The sequence below is a fragment of the Molossus molossus genome, unplaced genomic scaffold (genome assembly GCF_014108415.1).
Source record: "Molossus molossus isolate mMolMol1 unplaced genomic scaffold, mMolMol1.p scaffold_m16_p_22, whole genome shotgun sequence".
Taxonomy (NCBI): Eukaryota; Metazoa; Chordata; class Mammalia; order Chiroptera; family Molossidae; genus Molossus; species Molossus molossus.
The window spans coordinates 29,538,623-29,566,519 of NW_023425358.1; the positions used below are offsets into that span (position 1 = coordinate 29,538,623).

The 27,897-nt window shown below is 41.4% G+C and overlaps 1 protein-coding gene across 1 annotated transcript in view; it reads right to left on the reverse strand.

Annotated features, from left to right (window-relative positions):
* Positions 1 to 27,897, reverse strand: part of FBXW8 (F-box and WD repeat domain containing 8) — a 104,837-nt gene that overhangs the window by 44,873 nt on the left and 32,067 nt on the right. The window contains exon 5 of the mRNA XM_036276245.1: positions 19,745 to 19,902. Within this exon, the coding sequence (XP_036132138.1) occupies positions 19,745 to 19,902 (158 nt within the window). The remainder of the gene's footprint in view (positions 1 to 19,744; positions 19,903 to 27,897) is intronic.

Genomic DNA, 27,897 nt, shown 5'->3' on the forward strand with positions numbered 1-27,897 from the left:
GGGTGGCAACCACTCAATGTGTCCCTTTCATGTCGATGTCTCTCTCTATTTCCCTCCCTCCCTCCCTCCCTCTCTCCCACTCTATCTGAACAAAATATCAAAAAATGTCCTGAGGTGAGGATAAAAAATAAAGATTTAAAAAAATCCTGCAGCTTCTGTAAGATTTGCAATATCACTTAGTAACCGTACTATTGGATATTTGACCTAAAAACATGTGGGCAAGGTCGGCGGGAACGGATGCAGCAGCCAATAGATACAGGGAGCAATGTTTGAGTGAAAGCTAATTTTATAATTGGCTGGTTTATTAGTTATATAGTTATATCGTGGCTACTTGTACAACCTCAACATTGCAGAGACTCAGAACAATAAATACTTGAATTATAAGAATGTTTTTAAAAAATTGATTCTTTTTAGAGAGAGAGGAAGGAAGAGAGAGAAAGAAACACTGATTTGTTGGCCCACTTATTCATGCATTCACGGGTTCCTTCTTGCATGTGCCTGACTGGGTATCGAATCCACAACCTTGGCGTATCAGGGCAATGCTCTAACAAACTGAGTTACCCAGCAGGGCTATCAGAATGTTTTATAATATTGTAGCAGATTATCATCCACGTTAACCAATATTTAGCCAAAAGTAAATCAATGCAACAACACATTCAACAAGTAACACTGAACGCCTGCTCTGGGCCAGCTGCTCTTCTGGGCACTGGGGAAACCAGAGTGAACAAGGCAAAACAAAGTAAAAAAGTCTCTGACCGCATGGAGGTGACATTCTAGTGGCATCTACCCAGCATCTCATGTGAGGGGACATAAAAGAATGTGATTCCTATTCTCACAAAAGTCACATTGAAGAGAAACCTAAACATTTTAATAACTAAGCTATAACAGATACATATATACAAAGAGCAATGAGACAATAGAGAAGCTTAACTTTTTGTCCTGTTGTTGCAGAATTTTAAGACCCCAAAAAGGAGCAGCTAAATTCCCCAGATACTTCCAGTTGAACTGGCCCACACCCACTGCATGACATTAAGGAAGAAGCAGTCAATGCTGGTCACAGCCAAACCAATGCACTCCTCAAATAGGTGGTGATTTAAAAAACCTGATGTGAATTCACTTGAAAGGCTAAGGTTTATTGTAGACACAGAACAATACAGATGTGGCTCCGATACTGTATGGACTTCTGAAGTGGCAGGATGGTGTCCTTTTTTGCTATATTCCCTATGGCATGAATTCGGAGTACTGTACTGAACGTAGCTGAACGCCAATAAAGGTTTGCTGAGCATTCATCTTATGTTTTAGCAAGAGAACGTCTGGTTGTAAGAAACAGAAATCCACTGGAATGGTTTAAATGCAAAAGGAAACTGACTGGAAGGGCTGGAGCCGTTTCGTGGGGCCGGGGGCAGACGGCAGCTAGAGCTTGTGAAGGACCAGAACCAGGAACCAGGAGCACACGCAGAGCCGAGGCAGTGTGTGCCTCCCCACATATCCTCCCTCTGCTTCCCTCTGCAGCTGCCTCCACAGCCCTGCCTCCGCACACCAGCCTTCACTTTCCCAACTCCATGAGTCATCTACTCCAAGCACACAGCTGAGACAAAGTCGGAGGCCCAACCAGCCCAGCCCAGCCCAGTCCCTGAATCAGCTGCCCCCTGGGCCAGGGATCCTCATCTTTGTCCAACCAGCTGAGGACAAAAGACTAACTCAAGTGCTATGAACATGCCCACTCGAGAGAGCTGGAGATGGACCTCAGAGCAAGGAGGCACCCTTAAAGGGATCTACTACATTTATTCTGCCTACTGGGCCAAGGTAAAACCAAAGGAAACCTCAGAAAATGCAAAGGGAGGTTCTGTGTAGTTCCTCACTAGTGGCTTAAGAGGCAGGTCATTGCTATCATTCCCTGAATCAGGTAGAATCCCTAAGAGCTGGAGGTTAGGGGCCCCATTTGCCCCCTACTGGGAAAACTGGAAGGGGGGCAGGTGTCTGTCTTTCTCCCTGACACAACCTCAATAACTAGATGAAAGATGTTTCATTCTGAGCTGGTGCAGGGATCACAACAATGCTGTTTCATTTACAAAAAGGATGCAGACAAAAGAAACAGGCTCTCTTGAAAAATCTGGAAGAACACAGTGAGTGGAGGCCTCGGCCCAACAAAGTAGACAGGAGTGGGGGTTGGCAGTCCCACCTGCTCTCTGAGCTCAGGACCCTCTACCTTGACAAGGGGCAGCAGGGCTGAAGAAACTCCTGGTTCACCCTAGACTAGGAGCAGTGATTAACGATGACATGAGTAACGAGGGCCAGTCTTTTGAGGAGACATAAAGGCTGCTCAGCAGCTGCGGATGGGCACCCATGCCAGTTTGCAGCATGGCCCTCCCACCTCCCAAAGGAGGCCAGCCAGAGTGTGGTAATGAAACTGCACATAGTGGAAATGGGATCTAAATGAGTTTAAACTGATTTATGCTAGCTTTTGTAAAGATTACTCGATATCAGGAAAGTGCTACCACTGTGAAATAATGTCGACAATCCTTAAGACCTCCGCCTAATGGTACTTGCACAGAATATTTATATTCCTCATCATGGGAACAAGGACCATAATGGATACCATTTTTGTTTTATTAGGGATGCATATTTAAATTAATCTGCTATTTGCCTAAACAATTAGCTGCTTCTGTTTGTGTGCACAAAGCCAAAATTGCAATTAGGCTTCCATCAAAAAGATAAGTCCCAACTAAAACTGTCCCGGTGGAGTCATAAGAGCTCAGGGCAGAACTTTCCAAAATTACTTTTTAGCATAATGGTAATTATGTTAATTGCTTGAAAGGTAAATAACTGCTGAACTGGTTTTGGAAAAAAACACAATTGGTATTGCCCCGCCCCTTTAATCTTTTTCATGTACCATAAAATTTAAAACAGGTTACTAGTTTGGAATGTCACAGATTGGTCACTTCTTGAACTACACTTTGTCTTGTGGTCTTTAGTGCTTTCTTAATTAGAACTTCTTTTAGCCAGGAGCACCTACTCTCTCCAGCTTGCACAAGAAACACCTGAGGCTTGGTCTCAGCTTCATAATAGTTAAGTTGACAGGATCGATTAACTGCGGTTCAGAGACACTGAATGAAGCTGACTATTTATAAAGACAGCTGGCAGTTTCAATTTCTACCATGTGAATAAACACTTGCCTATCAGAAACGCTGCTATGGGTACTCACTAAATGTGTACCTCTTCATTAGGTGCACACAACATCACTATGAAGTGTCCACCAGGGATGTGAAGGTGGCATAATGTCAGAGGACAAAAACACTTGCTTTCATGGTAGAGGTGGCCTGCGGGCAATTAGCATCAGTGCAAACAAGGGTCATGATGCTGCGTCTATGCGCACGTCGTCCTCCACGTTCCAGCTAACACAGCTCTAAAGCTGAACTCTGTTACTCGTGAAAAAAACAACAACAATAAACAAAAACACCAGTAAGTAGGAAGCATTCTGAAAGCTGCATTTTAGAAGAACGAGTAAGAGAGTCTGGGAGAAAGAAATCAGGGATCAGGTGTTGGTGGAGAAAGAGCATCTTTTTACTATATCTCTCTGGGTACTATTTGTTTTTCCTTTTTTCTTTTTATCCTCACCTGAGGACATTTTTGCATTTATCTTCAGATAGAGCGGGACGGAGAGAGGGAGGAAAAGAGAGAGAGAAACATCGATCGATGAGAGAGAAACATCTATGTGAGAGAGGCACATCGAGTGGCTGCCACCCACACAACCCCAACCAGGGCTGGGGACAAATTGCAACCAAGGTACGTGCCCTTAGTGGGAACCAAACCCGGACTCTCTGGTCTGTGGGCTGATGCTCTAACCGCTGAGCAAAACTGCCCAGGGCATGTTTTTCTACATGTAATAACAAACAATTTCTTATAATTCATATACACATCTTTATAAAGAGTAATATGATTACTAATGGCAAAATGGCAGTCAGTTGTGAGTTAGCTGGTACCAAGTGAGAATAAGAGAATGGAAACCACAGATAACCTAACCTCTCAGAAGGACCCTGAATGTTTGGACCCGGGCTCACCTCCCTCAATATGAGGAGGATCGCAAAGGCCCAACACAGAGTTCTCCCCTGAACTCCAGACCCACGGGTCCACGTGCCTTAAGACCAGTGGACTTCAGACTAAAATAATTTTAAAAACCTAAGTCTCCCATTCACATTTTATATATAAAACTGACAATTGTTTATCATAAGTTTAAAATTATGGCAAAAATATATGTAACTTCAGCGTATTTCCAAATGTTGATATTTTCAAATAAAATGGTTACATTGTTTTTTAAAAAGTATTCTTTGAACACTAAATACCACAGATTAGATATTTACTATCATGCATTTTTTAAATGGGAAGTGGGGGGAAGGGGGGAGAGATAGCCCAAAGATGAATAGCAAGACTTAGAAACAACAAGTGTGTTGAGAATCCCTAGTTGTATAACCATCATCAAAAGAACACAGGTTCTAATCTCAGGCCGCCTGTTCAGCCACAAACAGAAAAGGAGCAAGCACCTTTCTTTTCTGAGTAATCATTTAACACATACAAGCATCACATTAATTTCCTATGAGAAGAAGAATCGAATCTTGTTTAATAATCTAACATTCTTCATTTTGAAATATTTTTTTTACCAAAATGTTGCAAAAATTACAGAGTCACAGTACATACCCTTTACCCAGCATCCCCAAATATTAACATATTACATAACCAGAATAGCATGATCAAAATAAGGAAATTAAAGTTGACACAATGTTTAATCTATAGACTTTGAATTTCATCACTATCCTTTCTCTGGTCCAGGATCCAAAATTCCACATTGCATTTAATTGTCGTTATCTCCTCCATCCACTCCAACCTGGGACAATTCTATCATTCTTTGTCCTTCGTGACCCTTGACACTTGCAGAGGACTGCACATTTATCTGTAGAGTCCTCTCAGTTGTCTGATGTTTACTCATGTTTAAAATCAGGTTATGCAAACAGCACAGAAGTATGTTGTGCCTTTCCAGTGTATGACACGAGGAGGTACGTGATGTCAATGCCTCTTTGCTGGTAATGGTACCATTACTGGGTTAAGGTGGTACTGTCAAATTTATCCACTGTCAAGTTACTATTTTTCTCTTGTGGAGAGATAATTTGAGACTATTCAAATGTCCTGTTTCTCATCATACTAATTAGTGTCCGCTGACGATTTTTCCTTGCAACAATTATTATTGTGGTACTTGCCAAATGTTTTCTATTGTCACTGTCCCTGCTCCATATATTAGTTGAAATGATACTATAAGAAAAAACTATCTATTTACCTCTCAGTGTGGACTCGTGGATATTTATTCTACAGGCTACAATCCATTACTATCATCATATTTTGTTGCCCAAATGGTCACTGATTTGACTGTTGGGAACTCCAGTTTGGTTCCATTGTCCCATTAATAAAAACTGCTCCTTCCTGAATTTTATTTTTAAACATCATTACCTTCTGGCTTGAAAGATGTCCAGATGCATGCCCTAGTTCTAGTTCCATTCACTGAAGAATTAATAATATTTAGAAACCAAAATCTAGGTGCTAGCTGTGTTCAATATTAGTAGGGTGGCGTAACATATATTCTTATAACTCTCAGGAATTAGAATGTGCAAGTCCAGGTCTCAAAGGTCATAAGTCAGACTCTTAAAAATATGCAGAAAAGCCTTTCCTAGCGCTGGAATGGAAGGCTGGAGAAAGCTGCTTATCCAGGGACTCCTTGGTCTAACACTGCACAGTCCTGCTTGTTAAATCCTATTTGGGAGCTGAGTTAAAAAAGTGAGAATAAAGGAACAATCTAGAGTACAGTTGTCCCCCCTTATCCATGGAAGACATGTTCCAAATCCCCCAGTGGATGCTTGAAACTGAGGGTAGTACCAAACCCTATATAAATATAGTTGAGCCTTGAACAACATGGGTTTGACTGTGTAGGTCCACTTACATGCAGATTTTTTAAATTTACATTTAGGTCTATAATCTGTTTTTGGTTAAATTTTCTAAGACATGAAGTAAAAGTAAGGTTCATGGGTGGGGAGGAGAAGGTATATAGATACCTGCTTGTTTCAACATAATTTGTTGACAAGATGATCATTTCTTCATTGAATTACCTTGGTACCTTTGTGAAAAATCAGTGGGTAGGTCTTTTATTCTGGACTTCATTCTGTTCCACTGACCTAGAGGTCTATCCTATGCCAGTATCACAGTTTTGATTACAGTTGTCCCTCGTTTATCGCGGTTAATCCATTCCAGACTCTAGCAGTTGCACCTGGCGTTGAAGGATTCCTGGGGTGCTCGAATACATAGGCCTGCAGTCCATACGTGCAGTAATTGTAATTGTAATTGTAATACAGGGGTGTATTATTGACTCAGAAAACCGAGCATGCACTGTATCATTTTCACTGTCTCGATCAACTTTTTAATGAATATATTTGACAAAACCGTGATAGAGGGGAGCTGCGGACGTCGAAGCGTGAAGTGGCGAGGGACGACTGTACTGTCATTTTACAGTAAACCTGAAATCAGGTAGGGTAAGTCCTCCAACTTTATACTACGTTTTAAAAATTGTTCTTGGCTATATATATGGACCAAGAATAAAATCTAAAAAAAAGAAAAATACATACCCACCCACATACATATATGCATTTTTTTTTTTTTTATCTTCACCTGAGGACATTTTTCCATTTTCTGTTCAGATACAGTGGGAGGGAGAGGGAGGGAGAAAGAGAGAGAAACATCGACATGAAAGGGACACATCGAGTGGCTGCCACCCGCATGACCCAACCAGGGCCGGGGACAAAGTGCAACCGAGGTACGTACCTTTCTGGGAAACCGAACCCGGGTCTCTCCGGACCGCAGGCTAATGCTCTAACCGCTGAGCCAAACCGACCAAGGCCATATATGCATTTTATAGATTTTAAATTTTAGAATCAGCTTATCAATTTCTCCCCCAAAAAGGCTGCAGGGACTTTGGTTGGGATTGGATTGAACCTCTAGATCCGTTGGAGAAGAGCTGAAATCTTAACAGCATTCGATCTTCCATGAACATAATAACTCTCTCCATTTATTTGGGCGTTCCTTAATTTTTGTCAGTATTTTATATTTTCTAGCACATAATTTGCTGAATTAATGCCCAACTATCTTATTTTTTGATGCAATATCAATTTCCAATTCTTTGTTGCTAACTTTAAGAGATAAAATGATTTTTACATATTGACCTCATGTCCAGTGACATTGCTACAGATACTTATTAGTTCTAGTCATGTTTTGGTTCTTGCCAGGATTTTATTCATAGACTATTTACCTATAGACAATTTTACTTCCTTTCCTATCTGTATGCCTTTTGCTTCTTTCTCTTGCCTTACTGCACTAAGTAGTATGGAAGAGCAATGTTAAATAGCAGTAGCGAAAGTGAACATCTTTGCCTGTTTCCCATCTTAAGGGAAAAGTATTGTCTTTTACCATTAAATATAAAATTAGCTGTAGGTTTTTCACAGATACTCTCAAGAAGATGTAGAAAGTTCCCTTCTATGTCAATTAGCTAAAAGGTTTTATCATGAGTACAAATTGGTTTTTATCAAACATTTTTTCTGCTTCCCTGAGATGATTAGATGGCTTTTCTTACAGTCTATTAATACGATGAGTTATACTAACTGATTCTCAAATATTAAACTAACTTTGAATTCCTGGAATGAATGCTAACTGGTTATGATGTATTACACTTTTAATGTATTGCAAGATTAAATTTTAAAATATTTCATTGAGGATTTTTACATCTATATTCATGAGGAATATCAATCTGTAGTTTACTTATTTTCATGTACCAGTTGTTCTTACTCTTATCTAGTTTTAGTATCAAGGCAATGCTGGCCTCGTAAGCTGAGTTGGGAAGTGTTCCTCCTAGTTTAGTTTATAGAAGTATATAAAGTTGGCACTATTTCTCCCTTAAATGTTTGGTGGAGTTCACCAGTAAAGCCACTGAGCTTGCAGCTTTATGTAAAACTTCTAAATTACAAATTCAATTTTTAAAATGAAAATAGAGCTATTTAGTTTTTCTAGTTCTGTTTAAATGACGTTTGGTAGTTTGTGTCTTTCAAAAAATCAATTTATCCATTTCATCTAACTGGTTTAATTTAATAGCATAAAGTTGTTTAAATATTTCATTCTAGTCCTTTTACCATTTGGAATATCTGTAATGGTATCCCCTCTTACATTCCTAATATTGTTAGTTAATTTCTTTTCTCTATTTTTTCCTGATCTCTCTGGCTAGTGTTTATTAATTTGATGTATCTTTTTAAAGGAACCAGTTTTCTGTTTCACTGATTTTTCTGTACTGTTTTTTTCTCTCTCTTCTATTCCATTGATTTCTGCTCTTATCTTTACTACTTTATTCCTTACACTTATTTTGTTTAATCTTCTTTTTCTACTTTCTTAAGGCAAAATGTTATAATGTTGATTTGAAACTTTCTCTTTTCTAATAGAAGCACTTAATCATATAAATTTCCCTCTAAACACTGCTTTAGCTACATCCCATACATTTTGATATTGTTTTTCATTTTCATTCAGTTCAAAATATTTTTTAATTTCTCTTGTTATTTAGAAGAAGTACATTGTTTAATTTCCAAATATTGGGAGTTTATCCCTGCCCCAGCCCGGGAGTCAGCCATTTCTGCAAGTAGCTCTAGCTCCTCTTAGTGGAAAGTGATATGTTCCAGATCTGAGCCCTAGGTGTACTCATTCCTACTGGGCTGTTGCTGCTTCTATACCTTCTCAGAAAATAAAGCTAGGACACATAAAAACATATATGCGCGCGCGCGCACACACACACACACACACACACACACACACACATCTCTATATACTTCTTTGTCTGTCTATATTGAAATCATGAATTCTACAAACACCTCCTAGTCCTATCCTGCCCCACGGGATTCATTCTGATGACCCCCTTTCCATACCTATATCTCCCTTCTCCAAAAATAAGACAACTGGCTCCCATCATCCTCAATATACGTAACCTGCTCAATCTCCCTGTATGCTGCCAATCTCCTGACCCCCCCAGGCCACGGCCCTACTCGGACTCCCTGCTGCACCTGTCCCTGGCCTCACTGGGCTGCCTTCCTACTCCACATACCTGCCTAATGGCTTCTCGACTAAAAAGGCAGGCACATTTTGCTTTTAAAACAAGAATACATTCCACAAATATATTTATTCCTGCTTTAAAAGACCCCTAGGGTATAGAATGGAATGGATGCTACAACCAAAATTATAAAATTGAAATTAAATACTCTGACTTAAAATTTTTATTTATTTTCATCTGAAAAAACAAATTCACACTTGGTTTTCATTAGGTAGATCTAAGAACTTGGACATTTATTTCTCGAGTCTCAACTACCTCCCCAAAGCTACCCTGTGCTCTTTACTGTTCCTTTCCATTTTTAAGCTTAACTGTAATAAGACAAGGACAGCTACTTTGAATTTATGCATCACACTGTGTCTTATTAAAAATCAGTTTTCAGGAAAACCATCCAATAAGCCAAAGGATTAACATCAAATTTTGTACCACAAATTTAATGTGCCACTTTTTTTTCTGCAAGAGAAAAAATATTTCAAATTATTTTCACTGGTAACTTCAAAACTCCGTAGTTATGCTAGAAATTGATCACCTGCTAGTCTGTGCCTACAACACAAAAACTTCCCTCTCCAGTGCTTTTTAAATTTGAGAGCTTGCAGACCTATAAGAACTCATCTGTGCAACCTCAGTGTGAAAAACAAAGCATCAGAAGGCACCCAAGTGATCACTTGGTGCCAACAGCCTGTGACTACAAAATGCAAATTCAAACTGAGACCCTTAAGCATGGTTCAGTTACAAGTCAAAAGATCCAGATTCTTTTTATTATTTTTAGATTACCATAACAAATACCCAGATCTTACAATTTTTCCTAAAGATCTCACAACTCCCACCCACAGTGTGTCTATGGACTCTCATTTGAGGAACATTGCTCTATTGGGTACAATGCATGCTCAGTCCAAAACATCCATGAACAAGTGTAAAACAATTAGAATTTCAAACTCCTCTTACTGAAAATAGAACAATCTTTAAAATGTATTTTAATTGAGCAACTTCCTTCATCACAGAAACATAGTCTCTATGGCTTGTCTATAAAATCTAACACCTAGACCATACCAGGTGCAGTCACCGTTCAAGTTCAATGCCTTGAGAAATACCTCTCCACACAGAAAGATCCATCTCAGTCAGAACTCTACATTTCCATTTTTAATTCCACTCTGAATAGCTTTAAAATGTGAGCATTCCTACTGTAAAGAGATTGTTTAAATTTATTAATGTATCCTATCTTTTAAAAGGTCTATACCAGGTATTCGCTTGTGTTTTTGTTTTTGTTTTTGTTTTTTGTCAGAAAGTTGTTTCCTTCTGTTTTGTTCACCAGGAGTCTGAATAAGACTCCTGAAACTAAGCACCGTAGGCAAAGGTTTCAAGCAAGAACTGACTATTGAAATTTCTAAGAGAAAAATGACCAGGAAAGAAAGACCCTGAAAAAAAGCAAAATTCTCCACCATCCACAGCCAGCTGTCTTAGCCATCTGCAAGTAATGTTTCAGTAAGTTCATAATCCACTTCTAAAACTTTAGTTTTGATCAGGGGAGAGGAGGAGACCGAATATTTCATTCAAAGGTTAGGGCATTACATTCAAATGTCATCATCCACATCCAAACAAAAAACATAAGTAAAATGATCAAGAATTGATCTTTTACTAAATATAAAAATAGGCTCCATAGCCACCTAACTAAAACATGGTCCTACTGCTCACTGCTAAAAATAAGCTTGGAAAGACCCACTCCCATCCATTGTTACTATTCAGTAAATGAGAATCAGTCACCTCGCCCGACAGCACAGCCTGGACAATGGAGCGTGTCAGACTTGCCCTGGGAGTGCTGCAGAAGTGGATAAGCCACTTTGCCTCGCTCGATGGCACTACACACAGACGACTGGTAGCTGTCCCATCTAGGTTTCCACACGCTAATATGCACTGGGTCTTGTTCCTCTTCTTCCCGCTTAGGGGGAACAAGTAAGAACTCCTTTGCACCTAGGAAGTGTGTAATCTCATTTCTCTCCGAAGAGTGAGTTTTCAAGACAAACTTGGTGAACAGGGAGTGGGCTTCCAGCACACAGCCTAATGCTGTGGCTCCAGGCCAAAGGCAGGCAGGCATGGAGCAGATGGAGTCCTGGCAAGGTCTCCCACTGTCCCTGCATTAGCAGCATCTGCTCATTACTCAGAACCTTCGCCTGCTTTATCTAATGCTCCAGGAAAAGCATTTTGATTTGATTCATTTCGGTACGGTAACGTGCAACACAATTAGTGGTAAAATCAAACTGGAGGGTGGCCAGGGCTGACAATCGGAAACAAGGCAGAAGAAATATGAGGCCAGTGGGTTGGAATTCAAAAAATCACAACTGTGGATCACCTTGCCAAATCTCAATACCCAGGTGGGTGTACAGTGTTCCTGCAGGGCACGGAGGCTAAAAAGGATGAAGGGATGACTCACTCTCCCCCAAAGGGTTTCCATCTCTCCTCTGGATCTGACTCTTTCTATGTGCACAGACCACCAAGGGGTCTCAACGGCTACAGAGCTTCTCTTTGGCACAACCAGGGAGCTGAAGTTCATTAACTCATTTTATTATCTAATTCTTCTCTTTTGTGGGGCACAGTTACAAATTTTATAGAGCACACCCCACAAGGTAAATTTGTTTTCTGCCCTGTTGTGCCTAAGAGGTACCTATTCATCGCTCCCGGAAAGGAGCAATGTAAAAATGTATGTTTGATTATTTCAATCTGTCTTTGCCCTGAGTAGCTACTCATGAATATGTTGGTATAAATATCACAGTGACAATCTGTTAAACTGAAGTGAAATCAAAGACAATGCCACCTGAGGTCTGAGGGAAAAGTGAGAAGTTGTTGTTTATCTCAGAAATAGTAACAACCCCAATCAGACTGGTAAAACAAGCTCGGAGTGACAGAGAGGCAAGAAAACACATGAGCTCATATCAAAGAAACAACCTAATACCAAAAGGAATCTGAGACAACTCAGAGGTTTCAGCATGAATGACACAGGCATGGAAGTCCCGCAGACTTTGCCTGGAGTAGGAAAAGCCCATGGAGCAGGGCACGAAGCTCAATAGGACATGGCTGACCAACACAGTGATGTAAATGTTAAACAACAGGACAGACCACTGGACCAGAACTTAACATCCAGAAACAGACTGAAATACTATAATAATTCATATCTAAAAACTTATAAAGGCAGCACCGCAAACCAGCGAGGTAGATAGAGATGAGCTTTCTAAAAAGAGATGCTGGGAAAAGGATGGACCCTTAGCTAGACTCACCAAGAAACAAAGAGAACTCAAATACACAAAATCAGAAATGAAAGAGGAGAAGTAACAACTGAAACCACAGAAATACAAAAGATTGTTAACAACTACTATGAACAATTATATGGCAACAAATTTGACAATCTAAGTGAAATGGACAAATTTCTAGAAACACATAGTCTCCCAAAACTGGACCCGGAAGAGATAGAAAACTTGAACAGACCAATAACAACTAAGGAAATTGAAGAGGTAATCAAGACTCTCCCAGCAAACAAAAGCCCAGGCCTGGATGGCTTCATGGGAGAGTTTTACCGAACATTCAAAAAAGAACTAACACCTATTTTCCTCAAACTATTTCAAAAAATTAAATAAGAAGGAAGACTTCCAAAGTCATTTTATGAGGCCAGCATAATTCTAATTCCAAAACCAGAAAAAGACACTACAAAGAAAGAAAACTACAGGCCAATATCCCTGATGAACATAGACGCCAAAATCCTGAACCAAATATTAACAAATCAGATCCAGCAATACATCAAAAAAATTATTCACCATGACCAAGTGGGATTCATCCCAGGGATGCAAGGTATAATATTTGCAAATCAATAAATGTGATACACTACATAAATAAAATGAAGAATAAAAACCACATGATCATATCAATAGATGCTGAAAAAGCATTTGACAAAATCCAGCATCCATTTCTGATAAAAACGCTCAGCAATGTGGGAATAGAGGGATCATATCTCAACATAATAAAGGCCATATATGAAAGACCTACAGCCAACATCATGCTCAATGGGCAGAAATTAAAAGCATTTCCCTTAAGAACAGGAACAAGACAGGGATGCCCACTTTCACCACTCTTATTTAACATAGTACTGGAAGTCTTAGCCACAGCAATCAGACATGAAGTAAAAATAAAAGGGATCCAAACTGGAAAAGAGGAAGTGAAACTGTCGTTATTTGCAGATGACATGATAGTATACATAGAAAACCCTAAAGACTCCATACAAAATCTACTAGACTTAATAAATGAATTTGGCAAAGTAGCAGGATACAAAGTTAACGTCAAAAAATCAACGGCACTTTTTTTTTTAATCCTCACCCGAGGACATTTTTTCATATTTTGTTCAGATAGAGTAGGAGGGAGAGAGAGAGAGAGAGAAACATCGACGTGCCACCCGCATGACCCAACCAGGGCCAGGGACAAACTGCAACTGAAGTACGTGCCCTTAGTGGGAACCGAACCCGGGTCTCTCTGGACTGCAGGCTGACTCTCTAACCGCTGAGCCGAACCGGCCAAGGCTCAACGGCATTCTTATACACCAATGATGAACTCACAGAAAGAGAAACTGAAAAAACAATCCCATTTACCACTGTGGCAAAAAAATTAAGATACCTAGGAATAAACTTAACCAAAGAAGTAAAGGACCTATTTGCATAAAACTACAGGATATTGAAAAAAGAACTAGAGGAAGATATAAAAAAGTGGAAGCACATACCTGGTTCTTGGATTGGAAGAATTAACATCATTAAAATGTCCATATTACCCAAAGCAATCTATAGATTCAATGCAATCCCCATCAAAATACCAATGACATATTTCACAGAAGTAGAACAAATACTTCAAAAGTTCATATGGAACCAAAAAAGACCCCGAATAGCCACAGCAATCTTGAAAAAGAAGGACAAAGTAGGTGGGATCACAATACCGGATATCAGGTTATACTACAAAGCTACTGTAATCAAAACAGCCTGGTACTGGCACAAGAACAAGCATATAGACCAGTGGAACAGAATAGAGAACCCAGAAATGGACCCAAGACATTATGCTCAATTAATATTTGACAAAGGAGGCAAGAGCATATAATGGAGTAAAGACAGTCTCTTTAATAAATGGTGTTGGGAAAATTGGACAGCTACATGCAAAAAAATGAAACTAGACCATCATCTTACACCATACACAAATTTAAACTCAAAATGGATAAAAGACTTAAATGTGACCCGTGAATCCATAAAAATTCTAGAAGAAAATGTAGACAACAAAATTTCAGACATCATACGGAGCAGAATTTTCACTGATACATCACCTAAGGCAACAGAAACAAAGGAAAAAATGAACACATGGGACTACATCAAACTCAAAAGTTTCTGCACAGCAAAAGAAACAATCATCAAAATGGAAAGGCAACCCACTGTATGGGAGAACATCATTGCCAATGATACATCAGATAAGGGGTTAATTTCCAAAATATATAGAGTACTCATACAACTCAACAAAAGGAAGACAAAGAACCCAATTAACAAATGGGCAGAGGGGCTAAATAGACACCTCTCCAAACAGGACATACAAATGGCCAAGAGACATATGAAGAAATGCTCAACTTCACTAATCATCAGAGAGATGCAAATTAAAACAACAATGAGGTATCACCTTACACCTGTCAGAATGGCCGCCATCAACAAATCATCAAACAACAAGTGTTGAGGAGGGTGTGGAGAAAAGGGGACTCTAGTATACTGCTGGTGGGAATGCAGACTGGTGCAGCCACTATGGAAAACAATATGGTGTTACCTCAAAAAATTAAATATTAAACTGCCATTTGACCCAGTGATCCCACTTCTAGGAATATACCCTAAGAAGCCTGAAACACCAATCAGAATGAATATATGTACCCCCATGTTCTTAGCAGCACTATTTACAATAGCTAAGATCTGGAAACAGCCCAAGTGTCCATCAGTAGACAAATGGATAAAAAAGCTGTGGTATATATACACAATGGAGTACTATGCAGCGGTAAGAAAGAAAGATCTCTTATCCTTTGAGACGACATGGAGGAACCTGGAAAGTATTATCCTAAGTGAAATAAGCCAAGCAGAAAAAGACAAATACCACAAATACTCACTTATTTGTGGAATATAATGAACATAACAGTCTGAGGAATAGGGTAGACCCAGAGACGTGGAAATAGGATACAGACTGACAACCCTCAGAAGAGGCGGTTGTGGGAGGAGGGAAGAGATAAAGCACAGAACTTATATGCATGTATGCATAACCAATGGACATGGACAACAAAGCTGGGGACAGGGTGTGGGGTATGGGGTGGAGGGTGTCAATGGGGTAAAAAAGGAGAAACATCTGTAACAAAAATAAAATTAAAACAATAATAAAAAAATAAATAAAAAGATATGCTGGGAAAAGGATATACTGGAATTCATATCTCTTATTATTCCAGGATAGAGTCTATAAGGATCAAGATTTAAAAATAAAAAACTAGAAGAAAAAGAAAGAATTACAAGTAGCAAGTACACATGTGACAAAAACGCACACTAAGAGAAATATTCACTGCAACTACATTTGGATTCCATTTCTTATCTATCCAAGTGACAAATACCTAAAAGTCTAAAATGTACTTTGCTAAAAACACTAAGGAAACGAGCATACCTTCATACATTGCCGGTAAGAGTGCAAAACAATATAACCCCATTTGCATTTTTATAGGAAGCTATCCTTCCTATACTTACATGAAATGCCATTTATACGAGGTTTCCACTATAACACTGCCATAGCAAAAGATCAGAAGCAACACATGTTCCTCAATAAGGGACTGTGTAAATAAGCCACAGCACTCGTACAGTGGAATACTATGCAGGTGTGGAGAAGTATATTCTGTACACACTGTCATGCACCACTTTTCAAGATATGCATGCTGCCCTGGCCAGGTAGCTCAGCTGGTAGAAGAGTTGTCCCATACACCAAAAGGTTGTGGATTTAATTCCCGATCAGGGCACATATCCAGGTTGCAGGTTTGATCCTGTGCCAGGTCGGGATACACACGGGAGGCAACCAATTGATGTTTTTCTCACATTAATGTTTCTGTCTGTCTGTCTGTCTGTCTCTCTCTCTCTGTCTCAAAATCAAAGAAAATGTCCTTGGGTGAGGATTAAGAAAAAAAGACATGCATGTTTATTACAGGGCTATTCACAACAGCCAATATATGGAAACAACCCAATGACCTCCAACAGATGAATGGATAAAAAATATGTGGTACATACACACAATGGAATATTATTCAGCCATGAGAAAGGACAATGCCCTGCCATTTGATACAGTATGGATGAACCTTGAGCATATTATGCTAAGGAAGACAGGTCAGAGAGAAAGACAAGTATTATATAATCATTTATATGTGGAATCTAATGAAGTCAAACCTATAAAAAGCAGTAAAATGGTGGTTACCAGAGGAAATGACGGATGGTGTCTAAAGGTACAAACTTGTAACAAAATAGTAAATGAGCCATAAGGTTCTAATGCAGAGTATAATAAATTTAGACAATAATACTGTACAATGGCAATCACACTACACTATATAAGTGTATGAAAGTAACACACTATACACCTTAGACTTATGCAATGTTACATAACAAATCTATGCAATAACAGAGTATGTCATTAAGTGAAAAAAGCCCAGTTATAGACCACTATAAGGTGGTGTATCATCTATTGTTTAAAAAAAAGAAACAGATTGCCCAGCTGGTGTGGTTCAGTGGACTGAGAGGTCCCAGTTCGATTCCCGATCAGGGCACATGCTCAGGTTACAGGCTCAATCCCCAGTAGCGGGCGTGCAGGAGGCAGCCGATTGATGTTTCTCATGTCAATGTTTCTATCTCTCTCTCTCTAAAAAAAAAAAACATGAGTAAAAACATTTTAAAAAGGGGGGGGATAAGAACTAATGTTCATATTTGCTTATATTCGCAATGCAGAAATACTGGAAGTATCGACAACAAACTAAAATATATGGTTGCTTTAGAATGGAGTAGACAAAAATGAGTAAGACTTTTCAATATATTTTCACTGCATTATTAGTTGTTTGTATTAGTTTGATTTACAACCCAAAAACTGTATACTTAGCCAAATATATTAAATTGCAAAATAAAACCCACTCCTTTATGGATTAAAAAATTAAAACCATACACACAACTACCATCTAGGAAAAAAAGCCATAAACACAGTCTGCTGAAGAACAAACAACAAATTGAAAAGATATTTAAAATAGTCCTTAGTTCTTTCTTTTCAACCAGAAAAGATAACAACGTAAAGAAAAATGGGAAAAGAGGAACATGCATTTTGCAGAGAAAGAAATATAAACAACTAGTAACACAATGAAAAACTGTTCATATAAGCAAACAAAACAACAGTGAGATACCATGTCCACCTATCCAATAGGCACAAGGAAACAGTCACCCTCATGTACTCTGGGTAAGACTGTAGACTGGTGGGACCTTTTGGAGGGCAATTCGGCCATCTTCATCAAAACATAAAGCATCTGCAGCCTTCAACTTGGTAATTACCAGTCCCTCAGCCCATGGATGCGCTTGCACAAGTCCGTCATGGTATTTGTTCAAGTGCATTGCTTGAAACACTGTTTTAGTAACAAAACAGACCATCCCGATGAGCATCGCCAAGGGCCCTGATGAGTAAGGTGCAGCACGGCCACGCGATGCGGTGCCACACAGGCTGAAAGAGAGCGAGTCTGCCTGTAGGTGTCAGTACGGAAAGATACCGATGTGCTGTCGGGTGAAGGAAGCAAGGTGCAGAAAAATACCTAGGACAGGTTCTACTTGTAAATGTGAGGGGGGCCCAGAAGCAAAGGAACAGGGAGGAATACTTCAACTTCTTTTTGGATATATTTTTTTACATTTTATACTTTTTTGCTCTGTTTGAATTTTAACTCTGAATTTTTTTTTTAAACCAGATATTTACAATATGTTTTGGCAATTATGTGGCAAGTGCTTATGGATGAAAGTAGTTTCTCTATGATATATATCTACATGGTCCCCCAATGTTTCTGTGTACAACAGGGATGAGGGTGACAAAGACAATTCCAATCAACGACAGAAAACCTGCAGCACACTTGCACATCACCTCAGGCTGGATTTTCAAGTTCACCAGGTATGAGACATGGCATGTTTCTGTACATGTCTCTGTGGTTACTATTATGTAACCGGCGCTACAACCATGATGGTCCCGAAGACCCAATCACAGTTCTGGATTCACCACTGACTAATGACTCATTCTCAAGCAAATCACTTAGCTGGCTGCTTTGGACCTGAGTTTCCCCATCTGAAGAAAAATGTGTATAGGTGCACATGTGTGTGGCTGGGGAGGCTACTAGATAATTCTAAAACTATATGATTCTCATTTAAAATTATCACAACCTTTGCATTTTGTTGTTTTTTAAAAAAAAAAACTCATTGATAATTTGGAAAGTAGCAAACACACTCAAGCTGCTCATATCCAGGATATCGATAAACAGACAAAAAATATTACCAAAAGAAACCCAGCTTGGCTGAATTTCTAGAGGCTGAAAAAAGAAGTCCATCAGTGTCCAACCAAAAGAATAGATCATGTTGTTAAAAAAATAAAACAAAAATAGTTTCAAGATTTCAGCCCTAAATTTTTTTTTTTCCAATGGCATATGGAGATAAAATTCCCAATATTTACTTGACCGCAGTTGAGTCCATCTGAGCCAACCGGTAATGTGACACTGACTCTGGAAGTCTGCAATGGGGCCATGACATGAACACTGACATTCTGAACTATTTTGTGATACAGCTTTCAGGCAAGTGGGGAAACACAGCTTCTGGATATTCAAACTTTACACTGTAGTGGAAGTTAGGAGCATGAGTAGGAGTATAGGATATCCATGGCCATTGCAAGTATTGTTCCTATTAGCTATTAACTGTCCAGTGTTTCTATTTTAGATTTGTCTCGCCTACTTCTGTCCACAGTTGCTCATACACAAAAATCAGTGCCAGAGAGACAATACAGTACCGTCAATTATCTTGTATGGTATGTAAGTGCCAGAAAAGGTAGGCTATGACTTTTCTTTTTCTATTTCCGTATTTGCCAATAGATTATCTATGTCTACCCCTTTTCACTGTTCTCTTTGGACTCGGCACAGACTAAAGGAAAAGTAGGCCAAGTATATTTAATATTTTACACCAAACAAGTTATTTGCTTAAGATGGGTTGGCCAGCCTCATGTCTGGCACTCACACCCAGCCCGACAGTTCCAGTAGGAATTAAACACCAGTTTTAATGGGTGCTGTGTTCCAATGCCTACTAACGCATTGAGGGTTATTGGCCAACTTCTTCACATAAAGGCAAGAGTGAGTGTGTGTGGACATGTGTGTGTGTGGACATGTGTGTGTGCCCATGTGTATGTATGGAGGGATTATGGGGGGGGGTGCTGGCCACAGCTGCTTAATTTTTTTTTTCCTTAATAGGGAGGAGGGTTGTGGTTACTTACCATCCTCATAAGCTGCTACCGCCAGCGAGCTGTTTATCCTCACAAAGGAGACATATGGCTGCATTCCAGGCTCATCTTCTTCATACTCTGAGTCCAGGAAGGGGGCTGTGTAGTCCCAGGTGCGGGTGTCCCACACCCGCACGTCCCCCGATGTATATCTGGAAAAGGAGGACACAGTTGGTTCCAAGTGGAGACAGGGAGCAGGGCACAGTGGAGAAAACGGGAGAGCCTTAAAACAGCAGAGAAGTAAGACTTAGTCGGTGTGAAACCACCCCTGCAACTCTGTTTAGCCGAGTCTCTCTAACAGGAGAAAATGTCGACAGGGTAACAGAAAGGCTGTGAACACCTTTCACGTTCCCATAGCACAATGGTGACAATTTCAAAGAGAACTTTATACTATAAAAAGTGGGTACTGAGATCTTGCTTTTCCTCTTACACGAGTAACCCATCTGCTACCTCAAGTTCTCCCAATAAAGAGATCACTAGCAGCAATTTGTGGAAGCCACAGTGTTTACATACATACACGCATAATACAGGCAGGGAGGGAGGGAGGCAGGGAGGGACTAAGGACTAATGGTCTTACAGGCACACGCTTTCTAATACCTCATCCATGCATCAGATTTGACTGATTAAAGTCCCTAAAGGCTAATTGATTTGCTGAAACAATTAAGTATTGCCTTTAGCAGCCAATGCTGCCTTCTCATGAAAAGCTCTTGCTGAAATGCATGACACTCCCAGTTTTGCCCACTTACAAAACAGGAGCCCTCACTCTCTGCTATTACCACTGCCACTCCAACAAATGACGCTTTCCGTAGAGCCGAGGCCGGGCCAGAACCCGCTGATACGAGGCCGCTAGGAGAGTGCACTGACCCGATGATGGGGTGGTTATGCTGCCTGCCATTGGGGTCTTCACACCAGGTTCCTTACATCTGCTACAGAGGGTTCGATTCAACATGTAAAGCAACTGTGGGGAGGCATGTCAGAAACGTTTTACATCTCATGATGTACAGTCGTCCCTCGTTTATCACGGTTAATCCGTTCCAGACTCTAGCGGTTGCACCTGGCGTTGAAGGATTCCTGGGGTGCTCGAATACACAAGCCTACAGTCCACACGTACAATAATTTTAATTGTAATACAGGGGTGTATAATTGACTCAGCCAACCAAGCACATGCTGTATCATTTTCACTGTCTCAATCAACTTTTTTTTTTTTAATTCGCCACCTTAACCATTTTAATTTTTTATTTATTTTTATTTTTTTATCCTCACTAGAGGACATTTTTTGTTGTTATCTTCAGATAGAATGGGAGGGAGAGAGGGGGAAAGAGAGAGAGAGAAACATCTATGTGAGAGAGATATATCAACTGGTCACCACCCACATGACCCCAACCCGGACTGGGACAAACTGCAACTGAGGTATGTGCCCTTAGCAGGAACCGAACCCGGGTCTCCTAGGTCTGCCGGCCGAAGCTCCAACCACTGAGCCAAACTGGCCAGGGCTCAATCAACATTTTTAATGAATATATTTGAAAAAACTGCGATAGAGTGAAGCTACGAAAGTTGAAGCACGAAGTGGCAAGGGACAACTACACCTACATCAACACAAAGAGAGGCAGATAATTTAAGGGGGTTCACAGTCTTCTAAGCCATTGTTCTTTCAGGGTTTTTTTCTCTTCTTTTTTTATTTTTTTATTTTTTAAATCTTTATTGTTGAATGTATTACAGATGTTCCTCGTTTTCCCCCCATTGACCCCCTCCTCCCCACTCCCGCCCCCCTCCCGCCTTTTCCCACTCTATTGTCTGTGTCTTTGGTTTATTTCTTCCCAACCTCCAACCCCTTTCCCTTTGAGGTTTGTCAGTCTAGCAATGAATTTGTACTTCTTAATCCCTTCACCTTTTTCACCCAATCCCCCAATCCCCCTCCCATCTGACAACCCTTCACCTTTTTCACCCAATCCCCCAATCCCCCTCCCATCTGACAACCAACAAAATGTTCTCTGTATCTATGAGAATGTTTCTGTTCTGCCTGTTCATTTTGTTTGTAGATTCCATTGTCGATAGATACGTATTCACTGACATTTTGTTTGTTCATATATTTTATCTTTTTCTTCAAAAAGACCCTTCATCATTTCATATAACAACGGTTTGGTGGTGATGAACTCCTTTAGCTTTTTCTTGTCTGGGAAAGTCTTTATATGGCCATCAATTCTAAATGACAGCTTTGCAGGATAGAGTAATCTTGGTTGTAGGTTCTTGCTTTTCATCACTCTGAATATTTCTTGCCACTCCCTTCTGGCCTGCAAAGTTTCTTTTGAGAAATCAGCTGACAGTCTTATGGGAACTCCCTTGTAAGTAACTAGCTGCCTTTCTCTTGCTGCTTTTAAGATTCTCTCTGTCTTGAACCTTTTGCATTTTGATGATGATGTGTCTTGGTGTGGGCCTCTTAGGGTTCATCTTATTTGGGACTCTGTGCTTCCTGGACTTGTATGTCTGTTTCCTTCACCAAGTTAGGAAAGTTTTCTGCCATTATTGTTTCAAACAGGTTTTCAATTTCTTGTTCTCGCTCTTCTCCTTCCAGCACCCCCAAGATGCGAATGTTGGCAGCTTGAAGTTGTCCCAGAGGCTCCTTACACTATCCTCATTTTTTTGGACTCTTTTCTCTTTTTGCTGTTCTGATTGGGCATTTTTTGCTTCCTTATATTCCAAATCGATGGTACTCTACTATTGAATTTGTGTAAATTATTCTTTTGGTCGTGCGGGTGGCAGCCACTCGATGTGTCCCTTTCACGTCGATGTTTCTCTCTCCTTCTCTCTCTTTCCCTCCCACTCTATCTGAACAAAAAATGGAAAAATGTCCTCGGGTGAAGATAAAAAAAAAAAAAATTACTTTATTTCAGTTAATGCCTCCTTCATTTCTGACTGTGCATCCATCATTTCTGACTTTTGTATGCTCTTGAGGCCCTCACTAAGTTCACTGAGGTTCTCATTAAGTTCATTGAGCATCCTTATAAGCAATATTTTGAACTCAGCATCTGTTAGGTTGCTTATCTCCATTTCGCTTAGTTCTTTTCTTGGGGTTTTGTTCTGTTCTTTCATGTGGGACCTGTTTCTGTGTCTCCTCATTTTGGCTGCCTCCCTGTGCTTGTTTGTGTATTACTTAACGAGAGGTATGGGGCTAGCTGAGACCAGATGCTGCTTGTTTGAAAGAGTTTAGGAAAAACCTGAAGCAGGATCCAAGAGAGGCCAATCCTACGGTTAAGCAAGTGGCAACAGCTTGGGTGGGCCTGAAAGTTGGGTGGGGTGGGGCAACCAGTGTGAGCCAGGTTGCTGGAGTCCCAGATATGGTGGCTGTCTGCCACCCCAGGGAAGGACTCACCAAAGGAGCAAAGACCTCTGATAGCATGTTTGCCCCGGAGAAAGCCTCCTCTCCAGCCCTCGCTCCAGGGCCACACAGCTCAGTTCTTCCCTGTATGTCTCTGGCTCCCCTCGAGCTGCCTCCCCTCCAAGCTTAGTGGGAGAGAGTCCGATAAGTCCGTGCGTGGGCCCTTTAAGGAGCTGCCTGGGGCTCCAGCCGCGTCAGACTCCCTGAGCCTCAGTTCCCGCTGGTTTTTCCAGCCAGAAGTTATGGGGATTCTCTTCCTGGCACTGGAACCCTGAGCAGGGCACCTGGTGTGGGACGGGGACCCCTCAGTCCTCAGGGAGGGCCTTCCCAGGGAGACCCGGGCTCAGGTGTCCTCCTGATTTTTATCCGCCACACGTGGGTGTGGGACCAGCCCGTCCCCTCCGCCCCTCCTACCAGTCTGGATGTGGCTGCTGCTTTAATTCCGTAGTTGTAGGACTTCCATTCAGCTTGATTTCAGGTGGTTTTGAATGATGGTTGTTCTGTAGTTTAGTTGTAACTTTGATGCGGTTGTGGGAGGACGCGATACCGCGTTTACCTACCCGCCATCTTGACCGGAAGTCTCTTTCAGGGTTTTTTGATCCCACATTAAAAGTATAGAGTCAGCCCTGGCCGGTTTGGCTCACCGGTTAGAGTGTTGGCCTGTGGTACAGAGAGACCCGGGCTCAGTTCCTGCTAAGGGTGTGTGCCTCGGTTGCAGTTTGTCCCCGGCCCTGGTTGGGTCGTGCACGTGGCAACCACTCGATGTGTCCCTTTCACGTCGATGTTTCTCTCTCTCTCTCCCTCCCACTCTAGTTGAACAAAAAATGGAAAAATGTCCTCGGATGAGGATAAAAAAAAAAAAGTATAGAGTCAAACAGGTAACTTCTGAGATTTATTTAATTAATATAATCTATGGCATGATTATGAAGTAATTATAGATCAATTTCTCATGTGAGATTTCTTAATAAAGAAACTAAGACTACTCTGATTCCAGACTGCTTCATTTACTAGATATAGTAAGTAGTCTTTCTCTCAAAGTATTAATTGACGAAAGACACACAGTGTGTAATTCAAAGGTCATTCTGTCACAAATTCTCTGGACTGGAGAGTTGGGTCCTCTCCCTGCAGACAGAAACTAGAGAGTGTTCATGTAAAGAGCCAAACAAGAGACACGTGCTTTCTAAAATTGGACTGATGGGCCTCTGTGTGACCACCGATCCTCAGTAAACAGAAACGCTCACGCCACGAGTGTCATTAGCCTGGCGATGCACAAGCAAGGGATGATACTGGTATCATCGCGGCCAAAGCACGGCCACTGGCTCCCAGGCCCTCCAGGCAGTGTTCAGATCACCTACACAGGAACACACACCCCACTGCACCAAATCTTCCGGGTTCACCCTGACTCCCGAAAGTAAGGCCACTTGCTTAGCTAGAGACAATGAACAGAGATGGAATTCTAGACTGTGTGTGAGTCGATTCTTACAGTTAAATTCTAAGTGAAAGGAACTAGTCAACTCAGAAAAGAAAGGTGAGAGGGATGGCAATGTTGTTCATAAATTCAGAGGAGGTAAGAGAAAGAAAGACCAAGAAAGAAATTCAGGGGGTCAGAGAACTAAGAAACTTGGAGAAAAAGAACTGCACAGACCAGGAAAAGGTACTTCCTCTCCATCAGTCTCGGTCATTCTGTTTTTCATGACCTGTATATGGGACCACACCAGTGGTCTTCACATGGTCCTTTGTGGCAACCCTTAGGGGCCACAGTCGGGAGCAGAGGGGTACAGAGAAGAAAATTTTAGTGGCCAAGCTCCACTCCACCCCCAGTCCCCTTTCCAGGATGAGTTCCCAGGTGAAGCAACAACTACCGAACAAAACCTGGAAACTGCCGCATGACACAGCAGTGACTGAAATGCTGCGTGTTGCTCTCGCATTGCCTGGGGACGAGGAGAGAGGGAGGGCAGAGATGCCACGGGGAAGCGCACTCCATTAATATCTAGCAGGCTCCCGACGAGCCTTTTCTTCCGTGACGTGGTCCCACTCTCGCTGTAACTCCAGACATCCACAATTAAACGCATGCTCTCCTCACAGATTTCAGCTCACCACCAACCTGGCCTGTTGCTGAATTCCTTATTTTTGCCAGTGATAATTTTTTGCCCACCACCCACACTGCTATATATGTTCAAATCACGGTGCCTTTCTTCTCATCCCCATGAATGCCACTCCAGTCTAAACCCCCAAGCGTCACTGCTGCACCACGGCAGCTTCAGTCAACCTGCACAAGTCAAGTCCTCAAAAGTACTTGACTCCGCGAATCACCTCCCTTTCTCCCTGCCCCTCCACAAACCTCAGATCAATTAAATCTGACTCTCAAGGGGTGGAACCAGTCATCAATGTTTCCAATGTGCAGCCAAGGTTGAGAACCTCAGACCTACCCCAAGCACACTAACCATTCAAGGTCTAGCAAAGGCCTCCTCCTCCATGAAGCCTTCTCTGACTCAACTACTCGGCCCATATCTGAAGAAAGGGCGCTCACTGCTACATCCCACGTCTCCTCAGTCTGACTGTGAAGTCCTCGTGAAGGCCGTATCTCAACGCCACAGCCCCCACCACAGTGCCTTACACGCAGCTAATAACACAGAAATGGCGCCCTGGCCGGTTTGGCTCAGCAATTAGAGAGAGCATCAGCCTGAAGTCCAGAGAGACCCGGGTTCGGTTCCTGCTAAGGGCATGTACCTTGGTTGTAGTTTGTCCCCGGCCCTGGTTGGGTTGTGTGGGTGGCGGCCACTCGATGTGCCCCTTTCACGTCGATGTTTCTCTCTCTTCCTCTCTCTCCCTCCCACTCTATCTGAACAAAATATGGAAAAATGTCCTCATGTGAGGAAAGGAAGGGAGGGAGGGAGGGAGGGAGGGAGGGAGGGAGGGAGGGATGGATGGAAAGGGGACATCCACAAGCAACAACTCAACTGGTGTGAATGGCAGCTCCCTTCATGTCCACTGCGCGCCTGCAGTGCTAATGGAAGCACACATCAATATGCATCAGACTTCTTGCACATATTTCCAAACTGATTAGAAATAACTCTATAGAACATGGGATAAGCTAAATTACTTCAGTAAACATGAAATTTCCCATAGATATCCATTTAAATTAACTCCATTCTTCATGGCTAAAGAGCATGCTAATAACACAAATGTTTTGCTGCAAAATGACTCAGGAAGCAAAATATATGAGACTTTATGTCTCGTTCATGATGCAAACAGGGAATAAATATCCTGTTCCAGCAGGTGCTGCGTGACGACTCGGCTGTAGGTTCTAAAATCTAACACGGTGAAAACAACTCTAGCAGTGGACTCAATGCTAAAGACACAGACGTCTTCATGAGGCTAAAACACTGGTTGGGGCAGAGGGACCTAGACCAAACCCTAAATGCGATCTAACAGCACTTACCAACATTGGCCAGGAGAAGCAAGAACAGATATCCAAGCAAGGTAGGGAAAGGGTGACTTTTCTCCAGAGCTCCAGATGTCTTCATTGCTGCCTAATGACAATTACACTCAACCAATTAAGACACCACCATGACAGTTGCATTGTCAGTGAACCGTTGGACCCCAGTGCTGATGGCTCTCTAATTAGTGCCTGTGCACAGCACAACTGCAACTAATACACGAGCTGTTGTAAGGACACTGACAAAACAACCGAAGCAGCGGCTTCTCCAAACGAGTAAGGATGTCCCAGCCCATGGCACGGGCCAGTGAAACGGTATGCCTTCTGGGTCTTTTTTTTTACACTTGGCAAGGCTGAGTTTACCTCCAAATAAATAGGTCAGAGACCACAGCTGATTTTTTTGTTGAAAGAATGGGAATAGAGCCTCTCTCAAGCTCAGCACGCCAGAGCAATTGCCAATTTAAAATGATTTATCACCAAAGAGCTTTCATTAACTTCTAAGACTCCAATAGCCAAACTACTGATTTGGACTAAAAGACCTGAAGAAAAATAGGGTCTTTTTACAGCTGAAAACAACCTTTAACCTTTCTTCTAGAAGAAATGTCCAGCGGGGGAGAAAGGGGTCCTTTTTGCTTCCAGGTGCCAGCACTTCTTTGCTAGAAACAATTTCTTTCAAGGCTCTTCCTAATAACCTGGGGGTTGTCATGATTTAAGAATACTGGAAGTAAGGTTAAATGACTTCCCCAAGGTCACAAGAAACATTTTAGGGGCAGAGCTGAGATCAAAACAGTTCTTAGGGTTTTTTCAATCTGCTACTTAGCCCATGAGCCGCTCCACCTCCTCAGATGACAGCGTCTTTAAACAACACAGCTTTTAAGAACCATCCTCATTTAAGTGCAATATAAGGAATTTATTGTTTTCAATACTGTCACTCAGGCTTGCAGGACACAGCCCCTGACCCTATCTCATCGATTCTACCGCTACATCTCAACGGAAGGCCAGAAGCCAACAACAACACAAAAGCGCAGGACGCTGGCAAGGAGTGTGGCTGGGCAGATGGAGGGTGCTTCCCAGCCTTGCTTCACTGGTGGTGGGAAGACGTATGGAATGACGGTAAAACCTCACCTCTACAGGGCCACACTCACACAGCACCCCCAAACGAAGTCACGATTCTTTTTCAAAAGGAGCCTAGTTATGAGGCCTCAGACCAAGAACAGGAAATGACTTCATGTGTGTGTCAAATCCAATAAATTGGTTGCCTATACAGCCCTGTGTTGAGGAGGATTCTGAAGCTATATTCCACCCAGTTCACCAGATCACTAAATGCTACAA